Source organism: Leptodactylus fuscus, chromosome 1, assembly GCF_031893055.1.
Source record: "Leptodactylus fuscus isolate aLepFus1 chromosome 1, aLepFus1.hap2, whole genome shotgun sequence".
Classification (NCBI taxonomy): Eukaryota; Metazoa; Chordata; class Amphibia; order Anura; family Leptodactylidae; genus Leptodactylus; species Leptodactylus fuscus.
The window spans coordinates 200,731,778-200,751,087 of record NC_134265.1 but is presented as its reverse complement, the minus strand read 5'-3'; the positions used below and the strand labels follow the sequence as shown (position 1 = coordinate 200,751,087).

The following is a 19,310-nucleotide window of genomic DNA, read 5'->3' as shown; positions in this document are numbered from 1 at the left end:
GCCTGACACATTCTGCTCTTCCTTTCCCTTCTCTTGGTTTGCTCAATCCATCAAGTACCTGTGGGTCCTTCTCCACAGTTCTTTGGTACATTCGCACTTAATTTTCTCCCCCTCCTATGCACCCTACAATCAGATTTGATGAAATGGAACACTAAAGGGCTTTCCTGCTTGGGTTGTATAAATCTATAAATCTCCTAAAGATGAATGCCCTCCCTAGATTACTTTACTGCTTTCAGGCTATCATCATTTTTTTCCCAAAGGAATTTTTTGTCTCCATCACAAAGGCCTTTACTAAATTCGTATGGGCCTCCAAACCACCGCGGATTGCCAGAAGTACCATCTCCAAACCTAAGCAAGCTGAGCAACCTAGCAGTTCCAGATTGTACTCAATGTTATCTGGCAGCAGTCACAGCTCGTATTCGACTGGCATAATTTCTCCTTCACTAAGCTCTGGGTTGCCCTAGAGAACACTTTGAGACCACTCCCTCTCCCATTTTTCCAGTTACTCCATAGATTGAGGGGGAACATGATGAGGGAGGCACATGAAACTAGGGGCAGAGTAAGGAGAGGGACATTAAACTAGGGGCAGTTGAAGGGGGGACTTGAAACTGGGGGCAGAGATGGAGGGGGGCATGAAACTGGGGGTAGAGATGAAGGGGGACATGAAACTGGGGGAGAGCTGGAGACAGGGGAGCGATGAAGAGGTGACATGAAACTGGGGGAGAGATGGAAGGGTACATGAAACTGGGGTATATGAAGGGGGCACTTAAACTGGGGGGATATTAAGGGAGATATTAAACTGGGTACAACTGGAGGGGGGCATTAAACTGTGGCAATAGCTGGAGGGGGACCTGTCTGCCTCTAGTTGCCCCCAGTTGAATGTCACCCTCCAGCTACCCCTATGGTTTAATGCCCCCTTCCAGCTGTCCAAGTTTAATGTCCCCCTCTAGTTGCCCCCAGTTTAATGTCCCACTTCAGCTGCCATTAATTTATTGTCCCCCTCCAACTACCCCACTGTTTAATATCCCCTTCCAGCTGCCCCAGTTTCATGTGCCCCTCTAGTTTCCCCAGTTTAAACTGGGGCATTAGGAGAGGGACTTAATAATGTGGGGCAGTTGGAAGGAGAACATTATTTTGTGGGCACATATAACGTAAAGGTGCCTATAGGAGGATTATACTGTGTGGGGGCACATTAAAAAAAGAAGAAGAAAGAATTAAAATGGGCGGAGTCAATGTAAAAGTGGGTGGGGCTAAATTTGCAGTGGCGCTCAGCACATTTTGTCTCTCTTTCTGTTCTTCAAATGTTGGGAGTTATGCAAATAGGAAAGCTTATGGTGCATACCCTGTCTGTATTTAAGGCCCCCCATTTTACCCAGTATATGCAAAAAGGGTGTACTCTTGGTATAAAATGGGCCTGTGTGTGGCTGTCAGCATAACTTTTGTTTTTGTCCATTAAAAACAGAATATCACAGTTGACAATGACAGGCTATTGTACATTTCGGTATAGCTTTATAGTGTCATACACAATTTGTAATATAATCAAACATACCAATATAAATGTGATGTGCATGGACATACACATATATATATATATATATATATATATATATATATATATATATATATGTGTGATAAGCCTGGTCATATCTTTATATATGTGCTATACTTCATTTTAACCTGACATATGTATGCCTTTTTGCCCTTAATATATGTTTTATGTCTGCATCACAGCTGCCTCACTATAATCTTATGCATGTGTGAATTGCTCCATGGCTGTCATTCCCCAATTAGTACTGCGCATGACCTGGCCATGGAACTACTGGGACATGCACAGTATTATGGGGGAGGAAGATCGAAGGAAAATAATCAGTAATGCGCAGCACTGGTTGAAGTTCAGTCAGCACATATGCAAGATTTCAGTGACGCCGTGATGTAGACTATTATCAGGAGGCTGTTGGATGGGTCCCCAGAACAACTTCATCTGGTGGGCCCTAGGCAGTTCTGTCAGATACTGTACATGGATGACATTCATGTGCCACCTGTGCCTCCACTGAGTCAGTCACTTCAGCTTGTGATCTTTGGGCTTACTGGTGCATAAATGAACCCCTGATAATACACAGGCATATGTTTGCAGTTTTAGAGATGAATAGGTCAGTGTTCTCACCATTAAAATATATATATATATATACATTCACTAACAATGTTGGATGTATTCTTCGGTAGGAACATGGGTGGTGAGGGAAGAGCCTTTAATAAATGTATGAGTGGGTGACGGGATCCCTCAGTAATTGTGTATAGGGGTGATCCCTCAGTAATTGTATGATTGGGAAGAGGAGGTCCTCATTAAATGTATGTAAGTGGTGGGGAGGGGGCCATAGAACATATATGAGTGGATAGGAGGGGTCCCTCAGTGAATGTGTGAGTTGGAAGGGGCCTCAGTACATATATGAGTAGTTGGGAGGGGTGCTCAGTAAAAAGTATGAGTGGTGTGAAGGGGGCTCAATACATGTATGAATGTTGGGGGGCTCAGTAAATGTGTGAATGGTGTGGGGGGCTCAGATCATATATGAATGGTGTGGTAGGGGGGCTGAGTACATGTAAGAATGGTGTGGGAGAGGGATAACTACATATATGAATGGTGTCGGAGGTGGATCAATCCATGTATGAATTGTGTGGGAGGGGGATCGGTACATGTATAAATGGAGTATGGGAGGGATCATTACATGTATGAAAGATGTGGGGACAGGGGCTCAATACATGTATGAATGTTGTGGAGAGGTTAGGATATGTATGAAGGGTGGGGACTCAGTACATGTATGAGTAGTGGGGAGGGGTGCTCAGTAAACGTATGAGTGGTGAGGAGGGGTGATGTATGAATGGTGTGAGAGAGGGATAATTACATGTATGAATGGTGTGGGAGAGGGATAACTGCATGTATGAAAGGTGTGGGAGGGGGGCTCAATACATGTATGAATGTTGTGGGGAGGTTAGTACATGTATGGAGGGTGGAAAGGAGTCTCAGTACATGTATGCAGTTTGTGGAAGGGGGCATAATACATGTATGAATGGTGGGGTCCTTATTTCTGATTGTTCACAGACATTGGGAACTCCTTTATTAAGTGTGTAGTTGTGTGTGTGTGTAGGGGACATAGCAACTGTTTGAAGTTCCCATTTTGTTTTGAGATATTTAACATATTTTATGTTCTTCTGTACAATCAGTGGCGTAACTACTGCCATAGCAGCAGAGGCAGCTGCCACAGGGCCCGGGACATTAGGGGCCCGGTGACAGCCGCTACCACTGCTATCATTACACTCGGGGGTCTTTTCGGACCCCCGAGTATAGTGATTGGCGGACCAGGAGAGGTAAGAAACATAAAAAACACTGTTACTTACCTCCACGATCCTGGCCAGGCCTCCTTCCTATTTGTCTGAAGTCTCTGATGTCACATGAACCCGGCCTGCTTCCCGGGTCATGTGACGTCCGATGTCATTGAAGAAGGACGGCAGCGGAGGCCGACAGCGTAGGAGCCGGGGGACAGGTAAGAAACAGTACTTTTTTATTCCCCTGGGTCTCCGATTACTATACTCTGGGGCCTGAAAAGACCCCAGAGTATAATAATTGTTTATGGGTGTCCACAGTGGGACATAATACTGTGTTCAGGGGCCGCTATTGGGGATAATACTGTGTGCAGGGGCCACTATGGGGGATAATACTGTGTGCAGGGGCCACTATTGGGGATAATATTGTGTGCAGGGGCCACTAAGGGACATAGTACTGTGTGCAGGGGCCACTAAGGGGCATAATACTGTGTGCAGGGGCCACTAAGGGATATAATACTGTGTGCAGGGGCCACTATGGGGGATAATACTGTGTTCAGGGGCCACTATTGGGGATAATACTGTGTACAGGGGCCACTATTGGGGATAATACTGTGTGCAGGGGCCACTATTGGGGATAATACTGTGTGCAGGGGCCACTATGGGGGATAATACTGTGTGCAGGGGCAACTATGGGGGATAATACTGTGTGAAGGGGCCACTATGGGGCATAATAAAGTGCGCAGGAATGCGTAGGAGGGGTCGTTCGAGGTCTTCGGCGTCGGTCGGGGAGGGGCCATTTCAAAAGTTCGCCACGGGGCCCCGCCATTCCTAGTTACGCCACTGTGTACAATAATATAATAAGATGCCTCAATCAGTCCTCTCTTGTGTTGCCCTTTTCTGCCTGTCACTTGCCGAACTTCTCTTCTGCACCCCATCATTCACAGTCAGTCCTGTGCTGAGTAATGAATGAAAACGATCCTGGAACTGACTGGATGAGGCTCAGCCAACCAATATTAGGCTTCAAATCCACACTGCTCATCTAAATTAGGCTAGGTTCACATCTGCATCAGAGTCTCCTCCACAGATTTCACTGAAAATCGTCTATACAGTTTTAACTAATGGTCACGTGATGTAGCTTAATGGGCCCTTCTGCCCCCACTGGTTCATATAAGATAAGATGAGATACTCCTTTAATAGTTCCACCATGGGGAAATTCAATGCTCCTAATTATAGTTCACACGGGGACATGGACGCTGATTTTGACAGCTGATTTCGCAGCCAAATCAGCCTCCATAAAATGTAGCCCTATGTGAATTGCTAGCTTTTTTTTTCTGCTAGCTTTTTTTTATTGCTAGCTTTTTTTGCTAGCAGAAAAAGAAGCGACATGACCTTTCTTCACGCGTTTAATGCCTGAAAAAATGAATTGGAGTCTATGGGGCACTGAAAAAACCGCTAGCGGTTTTTGGTCGCTTATTTTTGCAGCTGTTTTGGCAAAAACAGCGACTGAAACCTCTAGCGGTTTTTTTATCATGTACTTTTTTGTAGTGCTAAAAAAAAAAAAGCTTCAAAAAAACAGCGACCGAAAAAGCATCAAAAACAGTGTCAAAAACAGCGTCCAATGCAAAAAACAGTCTCCAAAAAAAGCGACGCTGAAAAATCAGTGACAAAATCAGCTAGGCTTTTTTCACGTGTGAACGTGAGATGAGAGCTCCCAATGTTTAAAATAAAGTCTACGTAGAGGCATATTTTGTAAGAAGGTCTTTTATGTGATATAAATGTTTATTTATTTATTTATTTATTTATTTTAAATTTAGATTGTGAGCCCCACATAGAGCTCACAATGTACATTTTTTCCCTATCAGTATGTCTTTGGAATATGGGATGGAAATCCATGCAAACACAAGAAGAACATACAAACTCCTCATTGTTGACAAACACCAGTCTGTTATCTCTCTATGTAAACACATAGATAACACTTTGTTTGTTCTGTACAAGAGTCTGCAGATTATCTGACTTGCAGAAGTGTTCTATGTTCTGTTCAGCAGGGGGTGGGGGAGGGAGAGAAATACAGGAAGTGAGAAGCAGACACTGCATGCAGCCTGGCTGAAAGGCTGACATGGGAGAACCCCTTTAACATATAGTTGTCTACTGACCATATGATAATGGTGTAACAGAATTTTCTTCTTCTGCAAATGGGGCCATGTTTCCTCAATTTCCGCTTTCAGCTTGTCAAGTAATAGTAATAGTTTTTCCTTTTTCAAGAAAATCTATTAACTCCATGACTAACCCAGAAAACAGCTGCCATCACTTTCCCAACCAAAGGAACGGTCTTTGCCTTTTTTGAAGCCATTTCTTCTTTAGCAGTCCACTGTTTTGACTGTGTTTTTGTTTCTTGGGTGTAATGATGTATCCAAGTTTCATCCACAGTAATTAACTCTGATTTATTGCGCCTAAACTGTGCCAACAGAGCTTTCATCCGAACACGTTTTTGGTCCAGAGTGAGCAATCGCTGCACCCATCACGCGTTGAATTTTCTCATCCCTAAATTTTCAACCAATATGTGGCAAACACGTTTTTTCGATATGCTCATAGCCTCTGCTATCTCTCTAACCATCATTCAACGGTTCTCTAGCACTATTTGGTGAACTTGAGCAATGTTTTCGTTCGTGGTTGCAGTTTTTGGTCAACATGAACGTTCATCGTCAACCAAGCTAGTACGGCCATGTTTAAATTCAGCTGCTCAAAATTTGACAGTGGTACATGATGGTGCAGAGTCCCTGTACACAGCATCTAACTCGTCTTTAATTTGCAAAGGCGAATTGCCTTTCTAAACCAAATATCTAATGACAGCTTGATATTCGATTGTATCTATTTTCACAAAATCACTCGCATCGACTCACTTCAATGACTATCAAAGAAAAAAACGCTGGTGCAAAATGACTGAAATTTTTGTGAGTATATTCCAACGCATGTGCGAACACATTCCCCAACTTCGGTTGATGAGTGTTGCCATCTACATGTGGAGGTCGGAAAATACCCTCGTATATCTATACAATCCCTAACCCCAAGAAAAGCTCCCGCCCTTACAAGGGAAGCCCACAGCTGTCCCTCTTCATAATGTCACCTCTATTTGTCAGCCTACGCATTTTGTCACCAGTATTCTGTGATTCATCAGGGGATGATCCAAGGGAGGCCACTAGGAGGCCCAAAATAGGTAACAGAAGGTGAGTATACATTTTCTTTTATGTATTTTTATGGGTCTGAAGAGGCTCGAGTATAATATGATGGTCATTTTAGTTCATCTGAACAAATCTCCATTTGTTTGGTTTGGTTAAAAAAAAACCTTATACAGTAGTTTAAGATTGTTTTGATAAAGACTTGGTTGTTAAAGCATATTATATATATTCAGCATGTATACAAATTTAATTGAACTGTTCATATTTCTTTATGGAGTTATATTATTTCAAACACATATGTAATGAAATGGCTACAGTATGCTATATTCACTGATGCTTTTCCTTCACGTCAACACTCAGACTGGGCCACAGGGGAGCAGGTGGGCCACTGTCCCATTGTGGGTTCCTATGCCAGGGTAGACTCCTAGCCCCCACCACATGCACTAGTGGTTCATGACACAGAACACAGAAAGATAGGTAGTGTGTAGCTTCTTATCTGGCCTATGCATCCATATGTGGCTGTTTACGTGAAAAGGGCCCAGATCGTCGATACTAATTATAGAGAAAATAGTCCAAAACATATTTGGGTAAAAAAAATCACAATTTTGTTTTATGCAAAAATTTTATTTAAAAATATGTCAAGTTTACAAATTTGTTGAGACTTTTAAGAATTTGTACACTTTTGGTGCAGATTTCGTTAGAATTAAAGTGACAAATTAAATCGACGATCTGGGCCCTTTTCACGTAAACAGCCACATATAATAAAATTAAACAAGTATCAATATATATTTTACTTCAACCCAACATAAGGCTGTAAATTAATATGTATGTAATATATATAATATCCCACCAATTACGGTATAGCATATGTTTTGTAATTCAGGAGAGATTGCAGGTAACTTGTCCAGTTCTTGTTCTGATATAGCCCAAAGAAAATATATCAACATTAATAAACAGTCTGCACAGGCCTGTATAGTACTAATAGCATTAACAAACTGTTACACATACGGATGGCTGCATTGCATAAGACACAAATGTCTCTAAAGACCGTCATTTTTAATTGTGTGCTTTGCGTCCAGAAAATAAATATGTTGTCCTTCAAGCACTTATGGGCACTATGTAATTCCCTGTCTTATGCAACAATAAATGATGCTGGAGAATAACATTGGTCAATTATTATTATTATTATAAATGTATTTGGTTCTTTTTCCCAATTCACATAGAAAGACATGGAGGAACCACTAAGGAATTATCTTCTACGTATTCATCAATATAGAATGTCTATAAATTTAACATCTTCTTCTTTTTTCAGAGGGACAAGTGAAAATCTCAGAAAGATAAAGGTAAGTCAATGTTTCATAATATTCTTCATCACAAGTAGCATCCATAATAAGACTTTTTGAAAAATTATTTTATTAACAAAATAACATCGGAATCACAATTTCCAAGGGAGTTTCAATAACATTATTGATAAGTAATGATTTTAACATGGATGCTGATATTCTGAAAGGATTTATTTATCATTATTATTATTATTATTATTACTAATTATAATTATTATTAGTAGTAGTATTATTATTAAGTATATTAGCGTGTATAATACAGAAAGATTTTTGACCAAATTTTTAAATTTAATAGATAATCTATCACTGTTTAACAATACGTTTTACACACTTTAAAAAAAAAAGTTTCAAAAAATTCTATGAGCCAGTTGTTCAAGAGCAATGATTTTTATTCTTTTGCTCTTGGGGGAGTAGATGGGAATTCAATGTACTGAATACCTTTCAATGATTGTAGTGTGAGGTATGAGGTGTGATATCTATGCTAGCTAGGTATAACTTACATCAGTTTTCTGGCCCAACGCACTTTTCTAAAAAGTGATAAGAGCAGCACATACCCCTTACAATTTCCAAATTTTTGTGCAAACCTGACCATAAATCTGCTATAAAAGAGTTGATAAATTCCTGCAGTTATATACGTAACTACTGTAAAAATGATCTGGGTATATTTAATCCAGATGTTCTAGCCCCAATGGCTTAAGTCAAAGCACCTTCATTAATATGTAATTATAATAACTCATATAATCAAGTAGACAGAAAACTTTAATATATAATATTGAAATAAAGTTAAATTATTTGGATTGAATAATCAATATCAGATAACTATAGTAAAATTATACATGCAGCAAACAGCGTAGAGTATGGCATACAAATTTAAATGTGCAATTCACATTTATTTAGGGACTTATATTATTTCAAACACATGCTGTATTTTAATCTACCGGTATATATATAATACTCAAACTCTGTAGTAGTCTGCTCTATACAAATCCACATTTCTCACCCGATTTGGGTGAATTTGGCACGCCCCCTCTCCACCCACAGGAGCAGAATACTGCGCACATTACATCTCGCTAGTGTCCCCCCGTCATGAGATTTGGGTCCCCGAATTTAGGCCCTATACATATAATGGGGAAATGTGAAAGTGAAAGTGCTGAGGGAAAAACAACAGTTGTGACTGACAGAGACGGATTATAGCGACGGCGCCAAAGAGTCGCTGCTAAAAGGGCTGCACCACCACACACAAAACACAAACATTTAGCAAGCACCATATAAACAGCACACATACACCAACCCACTAGCACAACACCACACAAATGCTACAAGACACCACACAAACACCAGACCACTCTAGACACACAAACACACTCGGATGGATGCACACTATACACAAGGAGGAACAGAGCACACACAACTACTGCATGCATAGACACTTGCACTGCACACACACAAACACATGGATCACCAACTTGTTTTTGGCCCTGTTTTTGGAGTGGAGCCTGTAATCAGCTTAGTTTTTGGCCCTGTTTTTGAAGTGGAGCCTGTAACCAGCTTAGTTTTTGTCCTTTTCGGTGAGTGGAGCCTCTAACCAGCAGAGTTTGGGGGAATTAGGGTGGATTGAGCCTAGTAGGAGCAGAATTGTGCAACGCTGATGGTGGAGGAGTATGAGGAGGAGGAAGAGGAACTGGAGAGGTTGAGCACACACATTGAACTTCATGTTGGGGTGCTTGACACTGGTGGACATGTAAATGATGGGTTAATCCAGTGACTGTTCGTTTTGATGAAAGTCAGCCAGTCAGCACTGTCAGCTGACAGCTGGCTGCGCTTATCTGTCATGATGACACTGGCTGCGCTGAAGACCCTTTCTGATAGCACGCTGGCGGCAGGGCAGGAAAGGACCTCCAAGGCGTAAAGTGCAAGTTCTAGCCACAAATCTAACTTGGAGACTCAATAAGTGTAGGGCACATAGGAATCGGAGAGGACAGGGCAGTGGTCAGCCAGGTACTCCCACAACATGCGCCTATACTTGTCCCTCCTGGTGACACTAGGCCCCTCAGTGGCGGTAGTTTGGCGAGGGGGTGCCATTAATGTGTCCCAGACCTTGGAGAGTGTGCCCCTGGTGGGTGTGGACCGGATGGTAGTTGTTAGCCTCTTGGAGGAACTCTCCTCTCTGCTGCCAACGAGAGTTGATGGAAACCTTTCCATCATATTCTGCACCAGTTGCTTGTGGCAATCATTAATGCAATTGGCCCTCCCCTCTACCGGAATAAAAGTCAAGATGTTATTTTTATACCGGGGGTCGAGGATTGCAAAAATCCAGTGTTAGTTGCTCTCCAGGATTTTGACAATGCGTTTGTCACTTGAAAAGCACCCCGACATGAATTCAGCCATGTGTGCCAGTGTTACTTGGCATGACTTCAATGCCCCCACCGGAATGGCCACCCTCCATTTCCTCCTCCTCCCTTTCGCCCCATCCGCGCTGCAGCAATGGGATGCACTGAACTTCCCCGCTAGCCTCCTGTTTGACAATGAGATCATTGCGCCAGGGAAGGTGGGAGGGCATACGAATTTTTAGTGCGTTTAGCGCGTGGTATTCGATTGGAATCAAATATCACAAGTACCTTACTATTCGATCGAATACCTATTCGATCGAACGGTGTTCGCTCATCTAATCACCATAGCATTTGCCAAAATAGACTTGGCAGTGGCATTAGCAGGGAAATTATCAAGACCATCCTACTCTTCTCCCCATGATCTTCCATATAGACAGACCACATCTACACCTAGCACATGGCCGTTGTTATTAATCATTACCAACCGTTTTCTCCTCCTCCTCGATGTCAACATCAGTAATCTATAAGGGAATGTGTTCCCAGGAAACAGCCATATGTGCCCAGTCATCTGGCAGATCTGCATCTTAACTCGCACTTTGTCAAGCTGCGAGCAGTGCAGTCTATGCCACACCACTTATTGGATTCCTCTGCATTTCACTGATGAAATGCGCTCAACCTCGAAGGGAGGATACCTAGCTGCCATTATTTCTCTAGGAAAACTGTCCTTGCTTTATATTGTGTTGGATAATGTGAGCCTTTCCTTGGCTATGTAAATACAGAAGAACACCATGGTACTGCTTACAGGAATCAAATGCAGGCAAAAATATCTGCAATGCAATAATGGTACTTGAAGCAACTAAATATCAATCCACTAGGTGGTGCTCACCTCAATCAAATCTCCAAATGTATATAGTACAATGTCAAAGTTGAAGTAAAGAGAGGCACTCGCCAAAAAATGGTTAAATAAAACATCCTTTATTCCAACACATGGTAAAAGAAACAGCAGGCAGGGAGGACTGGTAGGACTTATTTCAAAACCCCTTTAGCATAACGGACTCCTAATAACGACATTAGACTTTGTGTGGTGAAATGGGGTTGGCCACAGCTTAATTTATTTAAATTAAGTACCAAGGCATCAAGCCAACCAGTGCCTTCAGCCCTGAGCCTGTCTGTAATGAGCCGCTCCATGTCCATGACGGTAAGCGCTCGATCCTCTCGTTACGTTCTGTACGGAAGAGAAGGTGATGCCCAACCACGTGACCTCATATATATATGACCTCCTAACCCCTCCCATACAAACTTTAACCCAATCAGGGGCCATTAGGAGTCACCAATCAGATTAAATGTAAACCCTCAGTTACCATGCCAACCAGTCCTAGCCCTTTTCTCTAGTTGCTTTAAGGGCTACATAGAGGTTTACTTCAGCCATATGGATATGTCAGTCTGTAGAAATGTGCATGCCATCGACAACATATGGAAAAGGACAATTCATGGCTTTCACTATCCACTGGGTCAATGTTTAGAGCAGCGGAAGAAACAGTCCAGAAATGCAACGAGATCAGGTTCCAGTTACAAACTGTTTGTGACGGCCCCTAGATCCTGCTCCCTGACTGTTTCCTGCCCCCATCTTCACTATATCAAGGCTTTGCTTCCACTCCTCCACCCTTGTGTCATGGCTGTAAGGTGAAGCGCTCCTATGAAGTTTTACAGCTGATGAGCCTGGATACGAGGAGCCGCTCTGCTGTGTACTCACCAACTACCACGGGCCAGTTTTGCCAGTGACAATGGCGACAATATAGCGGCTGCACTGCAATTGGGTCGGATAACATATTGTCAATGTATGGCAGCACCGTGGCTCTGTGTTTAGCACTGTTGCTGTGCAGCACTGTGATCCTGAGTTTGAATCTGACCAAGGGGAACATCTGCATAGAGTTTGTATATGTGGGTCAGATTCCTCCTATATGCCAGAAATATAATGATAGATGAATTAGCTTTCCAATAGAAAAAAACTACTGCATTCCCTCACCTTTGAGTCACCGTCCGAAAAAAAAAGTGTTTGTCATTATGGTGCATGCGTTGAATCTGGTGGTGCCCTGCACTCTATTAACATATATAGTGGATTAAAAAAGTGCTGGCCTGAAGCTGAAGTGGACCAGATGCTTCTTTCTTGGGCTCTTTCATCCACCCTGGAATATTGAGCTTTTGGGGGTTGCCATCTGGGTCACCCTGTTACCTGCTTCCATCAGAAGTTCTCCTGCCCTATCTAGTCTTCACCTCTTGGTACCCACAGTTAGACTGTAGCTGGTTCTCCTGATGGCTGTTGCATGTGTAGTGCCACCATTTTGCTACCTTTACTGTGACCTGGGCGCTCCCTGGCCGACCTCCTCTCTGGTGGCATCAATGCTCAGCCACATATACAGTTCTCCAGCCTCTTTCATTAGCGTTGGACTGCAGACTCCTGTGTCTCACCCAATTCTCCACTGGCACTTCCCTGCTGCAAACATCACAGACCCAGCAGGCTGCTACTGCAGAGTCCAGAAAACCTGCTGGCACCCGCTCACATGGCACAGCCATCATATTAATAAGTGAAAAAAGGCACAAAGAAAAAGAATAATACTCAGCCCAAATGTAGTTGAATCTCGGTTTCCATGAGATGAATTTCTTGCCACCTGTGTGTCTTCTGTGGGGCTTTGCCCGGACAATATGTGCTCTCTCGGCTCAGAGCGATATGCATGAAAAATCAGCGATAAAAGGAAATCCAGCAAAAGCCACGGTGAATATATTGAAAAATCTTCTTTATTATAAATTACATCTTCTTAGTAAAAAAGCAATGGTACAAAACAGTGCAATCATGATGCGTCAGACTGACGCGTTTCGGACCTTTTCCTTCCTCAGAGTCTGAACTACAACTGTTAAGATCCCCACGCTACTTGTAATAACACTAATGAAATCACCTGTGGCTAATTTGTCAGGTGATAACGACCTTCCACCAGCTACAAGAAACGTGAGGATCTCGGACTAGGCTTCTTTAAAATTTGAAACATGCATAGATCACCTAATAGATCACCTTATGAAATCCATGTGAAGTCATTGATATATCTACTAGATCTATATATATTATTTTTTCTTTTCTATGCATGTTTCAAATTTTAAAGAAGCCTAGTCTCTATGGATATTTTCAATTTACTTACCTCTTTTTCAGTGGTGATTCCGTTTTTCCATCTTATGTTCATCTGAAGTATTTCTGCTTGTCAACTCTTTGGCCGATGGTGTTTGTTTATAGCAAATACAAGTTTCCAACAGGAGCATGCGCAGTATGGTATGGAGAATACATACTCTCCATCTTTAGTGTGGGCACAGCGGAACTGACACGAAGCAACGTAATGTGTTGGAGGACACTACGCAGATATACAGGAATCGTTACTATTTTGTATTATACATGAAAGTTTTTTCTTTTGAACTGTGAGTGTTTTCCTTTTGATCACAGAATAGTAGGAATATGATAGTCTTCTGCAAATTTGCTTTTATTTCTATTTTATCATACATGGATCAGCGTGAGATCTCTGTGTATACATGTAGATCTCTCCCGGTGTTTTAAATGTACACAACTGTGGGGTGTTGGGTTTTGATATTGTATTGTGTTTGTTTTTGTCTTGTTTCACATGATGTGGATTGAGATCCTCACGTTTCTTGTAGCTGGTGGAAGGTCGTTATCACCTGACAAATTAGCAACAGGTGATTTCATTAGTGTTATTACAAGTAGCGTGGGGATCTTAACAGTTGTAGTTCAGACTCTGAGGAAGGAAAAGGTCCGAAACGCGTCAGTCTGACGCATCATGATTGCACTGTTTTGTACCATTGCTTTTTTACTAAGAAGATGTAATTTATAATAAAGAAGAAGTTTTTTCAATATATTCATCGTGGCTTTTGCTGGATTTCCTTTTATCGCTGATTTTTCAACCATCATATTGCCCGTACGGCAGCATACCTGGTTACTCTGCCTCTAACCCAAGCAAGTAAAGTGCCTTTATAGACTATTCTACTTATGTGCCCAGGACCTGCTTCTCCAAGAGATCCTGCTTCTCCCCTGCCTTAGGGCATACTTATTTGAATGCTCTATACTTTATTGGGTCCCCTGCTGTCCCCCATGCTGCCCATAGAAGAGGAGAGAACCCACTTCTATGACTATGCCCAAAAACTTGAGAACATTGATTTGAAACTTAAAGACCTGCAAAATAGATCCAGGAGGGCTAACATCCGTGTCAGAGGACTACCAGAATCCATAACCACGTTACTTGAGACTATCACAACTGCCTTACTCCCATAGGCCAACTCCACATTGCTTCGGATAAATCGTATTCACCTGGCCCTGGGATGACCTAAAAATCGGAATGTGCCAAGGGACATTATCCTCAAGCTGCATTACCTGTAGCAAAATGACCAAATCCTCTCAACATCCTGGAATCTACCACCTCTGCCAGGTATGGACCCATTGGTACAGCTCTATGCTAATGAATTGTATGTCTCTAAAATAATTGGTGTGGGGAGTTCAATTACACTATTAATGCTACTCTACGTCACTCCTTCCCCCTTTGCAAACAAGCTTTCCTCCAAGGCTAAAGGGAAGATCCACTCTGCTTTACAGTCCATCAATGTTGTAGATACCTGGTGTGATTTTTAACTGAAATCGGAGGGGCTATACATACTTTTCCATTGCTCATCACCATTACACTAGACTTAAAAGGATTCTCCATGCAATTCCAGCAGTTGCCAACCTAACTCATTATATGTTGCAATTATGTTGGAGAGTTTGTTTGATCGATTGCAAAGTTCAATTTCACCACTGATACCCTTGTTTCTTAACTCCATCTCCCATCCTGTCCTATCCCCTGAGGTGTTGGTTTGGTGGAGGGACGTTAATTTTCGCTATTTAATTTCCTTCACCAAATATTTATATTGAAAACACATACTTTTACCTTTTCAGGACTACACAGGTCTTTCATTTGCTCCGTTCCCTCACCCCACTTAATCAGGAAATCTCCCCCACCAGCTTTGAGAGACTGTTTATTCAGAGCACTAGAGAGGAGTCCTCTTTAAAAGTATTTCATAGGACATATTTGGTCCCTCACCAACTCCATAATTTTATTTTTACAGTTTCACCCCTTTGCTTTAAGGGTTGTAATACCTTAGGTACCACCCTCCATATGTGGTACTCATGCCCTCAAGCATAATGCCTTTGGCTGGCTATCCATAGAATAGCACAATGGCTTTTTGGACAGCCTTTCCCATTTCAGACCCCCATATTTCTTCTCAATCATAAGCCCTGCAACTTGAAATACGCCCATTTTAAGTTTCTCAAATATATTTTGATAGCTGCCCGGATCCACATTGCCTCCAACTGGAGAAAATCCAGTTGACATCATTATGACCTTTAACAAGGTCTGGGCACCTTGGGCTCACTGGTCTCACATCCCCGGTCTTCCCTATTGTCTTCAGCTTCAACTATATCACTAGATTGAGTTCCCTCTCCCACCATTCCACCCCTCAGGCGACTCCTTAGATATCGTTTTTTCGTTGCCCATGGGCACTATAGCACTACTTCCAGTGGTGTAATGATTGTGGTCAAAGAGAGTGCAACCACGACCGGGCCCGGAGGAGTACGGGGCCCGCGACCAGCTGGAAATGTTTTTATTTTTTTATTTTTTTTTTACAAACAAGTACTTCAAGAAAGTCAGCTTTAAATAAGAGCGGGGTTTTTTTTAGCATTAGCGCAGGTTATTAGACTGCATAGTGGATGAACAGCAACCAAAAAAAAAATGTTTAATGACGACCTTTCACCACTCCAGGGCTGTGCAGTTTTTTGCACCTTTTTATAGGTGTTGCTGCACAGACCCTGGGGCACTTTGAAATTTATTTGTAACCTCCACTATTGAAGCGTTATGAACCCCGTTATTTTTAGCGCCATGTATGTTAATAAAGCCTTTCACTGTCATAAGGGCGTTCCCTGACAGTAAGTGAAGGATTACATCATTTGCGTTGGTCTGACACTGTCCAATTAGCAGAGGACAGTGTCAGAGCAGCTGAAAGTTGTAAGATCTTGCGAGATCATACAGCTGAAGCTGCTCTAATACTGTCCTCTGCTAATTGTACAGCGTCAGAGCAGTGCGAAAGACGTAGCCCTTCACTTACAGAGGACAGTATCAGAACAGCAACAGCTGAAAGCTTCAACAAAGGCATAGAATCCTTCCTGCTGCAAAATAACATTAAGGGGGCGTTCACACGGAGTAAAGTGACACCCAAAAACTCACTGTGCATTGACCCTAATGATTATGTAAGGCCAGCCGAACACATGAGATGTTGGATAGTTATCTGATGGTTGATTGGGCATTATAGTTATTAGCCAAATTCCAAATGGAATAATTAGTATTATTAAAATATAACCTTTATTACGTGTCAATGAAAACACATAAACGACCAAAATAATTATACACGGCATCCTCCAAGAAATGAAACCATGTCATTCACCAGTATTGAAGGTATGGTACGCCCAGTCCACAATATATGCTTCAAGAAATAGCAGAGACAGTAAAAGAGTAAAGTGAGGTAATACAGATGTGATGAATCGCATATACCACCACTGTACTAGTAACCTATTTGAAGAATATCAATCTGAAACTGTTCTTGCAATAAAAGTGCCAGCATTAATATGAGCGCCTAACACTAGAACAAAATGAATGAGTGCAAAGGAGTAAACTTTATATGCAATCCATAGCCAACCCTACATGCATGTTTCAACAGGGCATTCAATAACTGACCATTCCCTGAATCATCAGGGGTTAATAGCAATTAACATTCATACAAGTAAGTATTCCAAGAGGTAAATGGTATTCATTCACAACCCACACACATGCATACCAACCATAATAAATAGTATAAAGAATTAAAGAGAAGGAGTGCGTGTAGAGACTGAAACAAGCGCTGTGAGCGCAAGTACAAAGCGCCCTGGGGTGCCAGCAAACGCTACTTGGGAAGAAGCAGACCTCAGACAGTGTGCGACCCGTGTGAGAAGCCAACAGAATCTGAACAGCGCGCGCTACTTAGTCACTAACGCGCATGCGCTGTAAGCCGGATCCTGAATTAATAACACGCACACGCAAAGTCACGATCATTTGCGCATGTGTAGTACCAGTCCGGTACAGGAATGCACAAATCCAAAGTGCAGAGTTCTGATACCAGACTTAAAACAAATTATAGTTATTACAAAAAGAATAACATGCAATGGGTCTTTGAAAGTTGGCTTATGATCGGCTGATGATATTGGTGTTGGTATGAATGAAAAAATAAAAACATGTGTGGCTTTTGGAAAGCAGAGAGTAAAAACTGCATAAAAAAATTACTGCAGTGGGAAGGGGTTATGTAAGCACTGAGTAATGCCTAACTACCCTTGCAATGTTACTGGACAGCAGAAAGTTCCTAGGTTATTTGCTGTGAAAAAAGTTGTTCCAGGTACACAAGATATTTTAATGACAAACCTAATATTTTGCTCAAAGAGATATTCATACAGACTTGATAATTTCCATGGATTATCTTTTTGCATATTAGTAGTTTATAGATTCTGGAGTTAGTAAGAACAAAAAGTTTGCTATATCCCACTAGTTGCATTTAGTGGGTAACAATTTTTGTATATGAAATATATTTTTTTGTTTCTGTGAACCTGAATTTGTGTTTTCCAGGTTTTATGAAATGACGTCCAAGATGAATGAGACTTCGTCCATGCAATTCCTCCTTGTAGGCTTGTCCCACTATCCATATCTCCAGCCTCTCTTCTTTACAATATTCTTCATGATCTATTTGATGGCATTTACTGGAAATATCCTGATAACTGTAGTTATTAGCGTCGATCCTCGACTTCATACTCCAATGTATTTCTTTCTTGTTAATCTTTCAGTCTTAGATATTTGTTGCACAACTGCCGCTATCCCTAAGATGCTCCAGATACTTATTGTAGAGAAGAAGGAGATCTCTTACTCTGCCTGCATTTCCCAGTTATATCTCTTTACAGCTGCTCTGAGTACTGAACTGATTCTTCTGACAGTCATGGCTTATGACAGATATGTGGCAATCTGTTTTCCTTTACGTTACAAGACAATAATGAACAGAACAGCCTGCGCATGCTTGGCTGGCACTGCCTGGATCCTGGGTTCGGTGAACTCAATGACACACACATGTCTTATATTGAAACTCTCTTTTAAGGAAATTAATATCATTGATCACTTTTTCTGTGAGATTCCACCTGTACTAAAGTTGGCTAATTCTAACACATATGTCAATGATGTTGTTATTGTGGCATCTGATGTACTGCTGGGAATGATATGTTTCATGCTGACTGTTATATCATATACATATATAATTACAACAATTATGAAAATTAAATCTGCAGAGAAGAAAAAGAAGGCCTTCTCCACCTGTGCATCTCATCTCACAGTAGTGACTATTTTCTATGGTGGTGTGATCTATACATACGTACGACCTGCATTCAGCAAACACTTGGAAGCTGACAAAGTTGTATCTGCTCTTTATGCCATAGCATCTCCAGTGTTAAACCCTGTTATATATAGCTTGAGAAACAAAGAGGTGATCAATGCTATCAATAAAACATTTGCCAGAAAAAAATCCTGGCTAAAGTGAGAGCTCACTGGCTATTGAACAATATCCGTGCAAATGGCTCAACTGTGCATTCAGCAATGTAATAAAATTGTGTACAATTAAAGCAAGTTATTATATATACAGGCCACTCAGCATTGTATATTTCCCCATTTCTCTCTGCTGAAAATCATATAAATAATCATAATCATTGATTCACTTACATCCTACCAGAAGCACAATGTGGGGATGTAGCAAGCAATCCCCCTTAGGGAGGGTTTCCTCACCTTACCGAATCCAACACGGAACACCCAATGGCAGTTGCCTCTGAACCATGACAGTTTAACCTGTAATGTTTAACAAACGTGAGGTGAGAAGACCGAGGCCTCAGAGCAGATCTGATCTAGAGGCAGTGCCAGTGGCCACGTCTCAGCCCAAAATGTAGATACAGCTCTGGTGGAATGGGCCTTTAGAAATTCAGGGGGAGGTAACCCCTG

The 19,310-nt window shown here is 41.8% G+C and overlaps 1 protein-coding gene across 1 annotated transcript; it reads left to right on the top strand.

Moving 5' to 3' along the window:
• The first annotated feature begins 17,925 nt into the window (after window positions 1-17,925).
• LOC142189617 (olfactory receptor 13G1-like) lies at window positions 17,926-18,858 on the top strand. Its single transcript, XM_075262223.1, has one exon. The coding sequence runs from the start codon at window positions 17,926-17,928 to the stop codon at window positions 18,856-18,858; it is 933 nt and encodes a 310-aa protein (XP_075118324.1).
• Window positions 18,859-19,310: the final 452 nt, after the last annotated feature.

Excerpts from the sequence above, each read along its gene's own strand:
- LOC142189617 (XM_075262223.1), top strand. The coding sequence starts at position 17,926 with ATGAATGAGACTTCGTCCATGCAATTCCTCCTTGTAGGCTTGTCCCAC.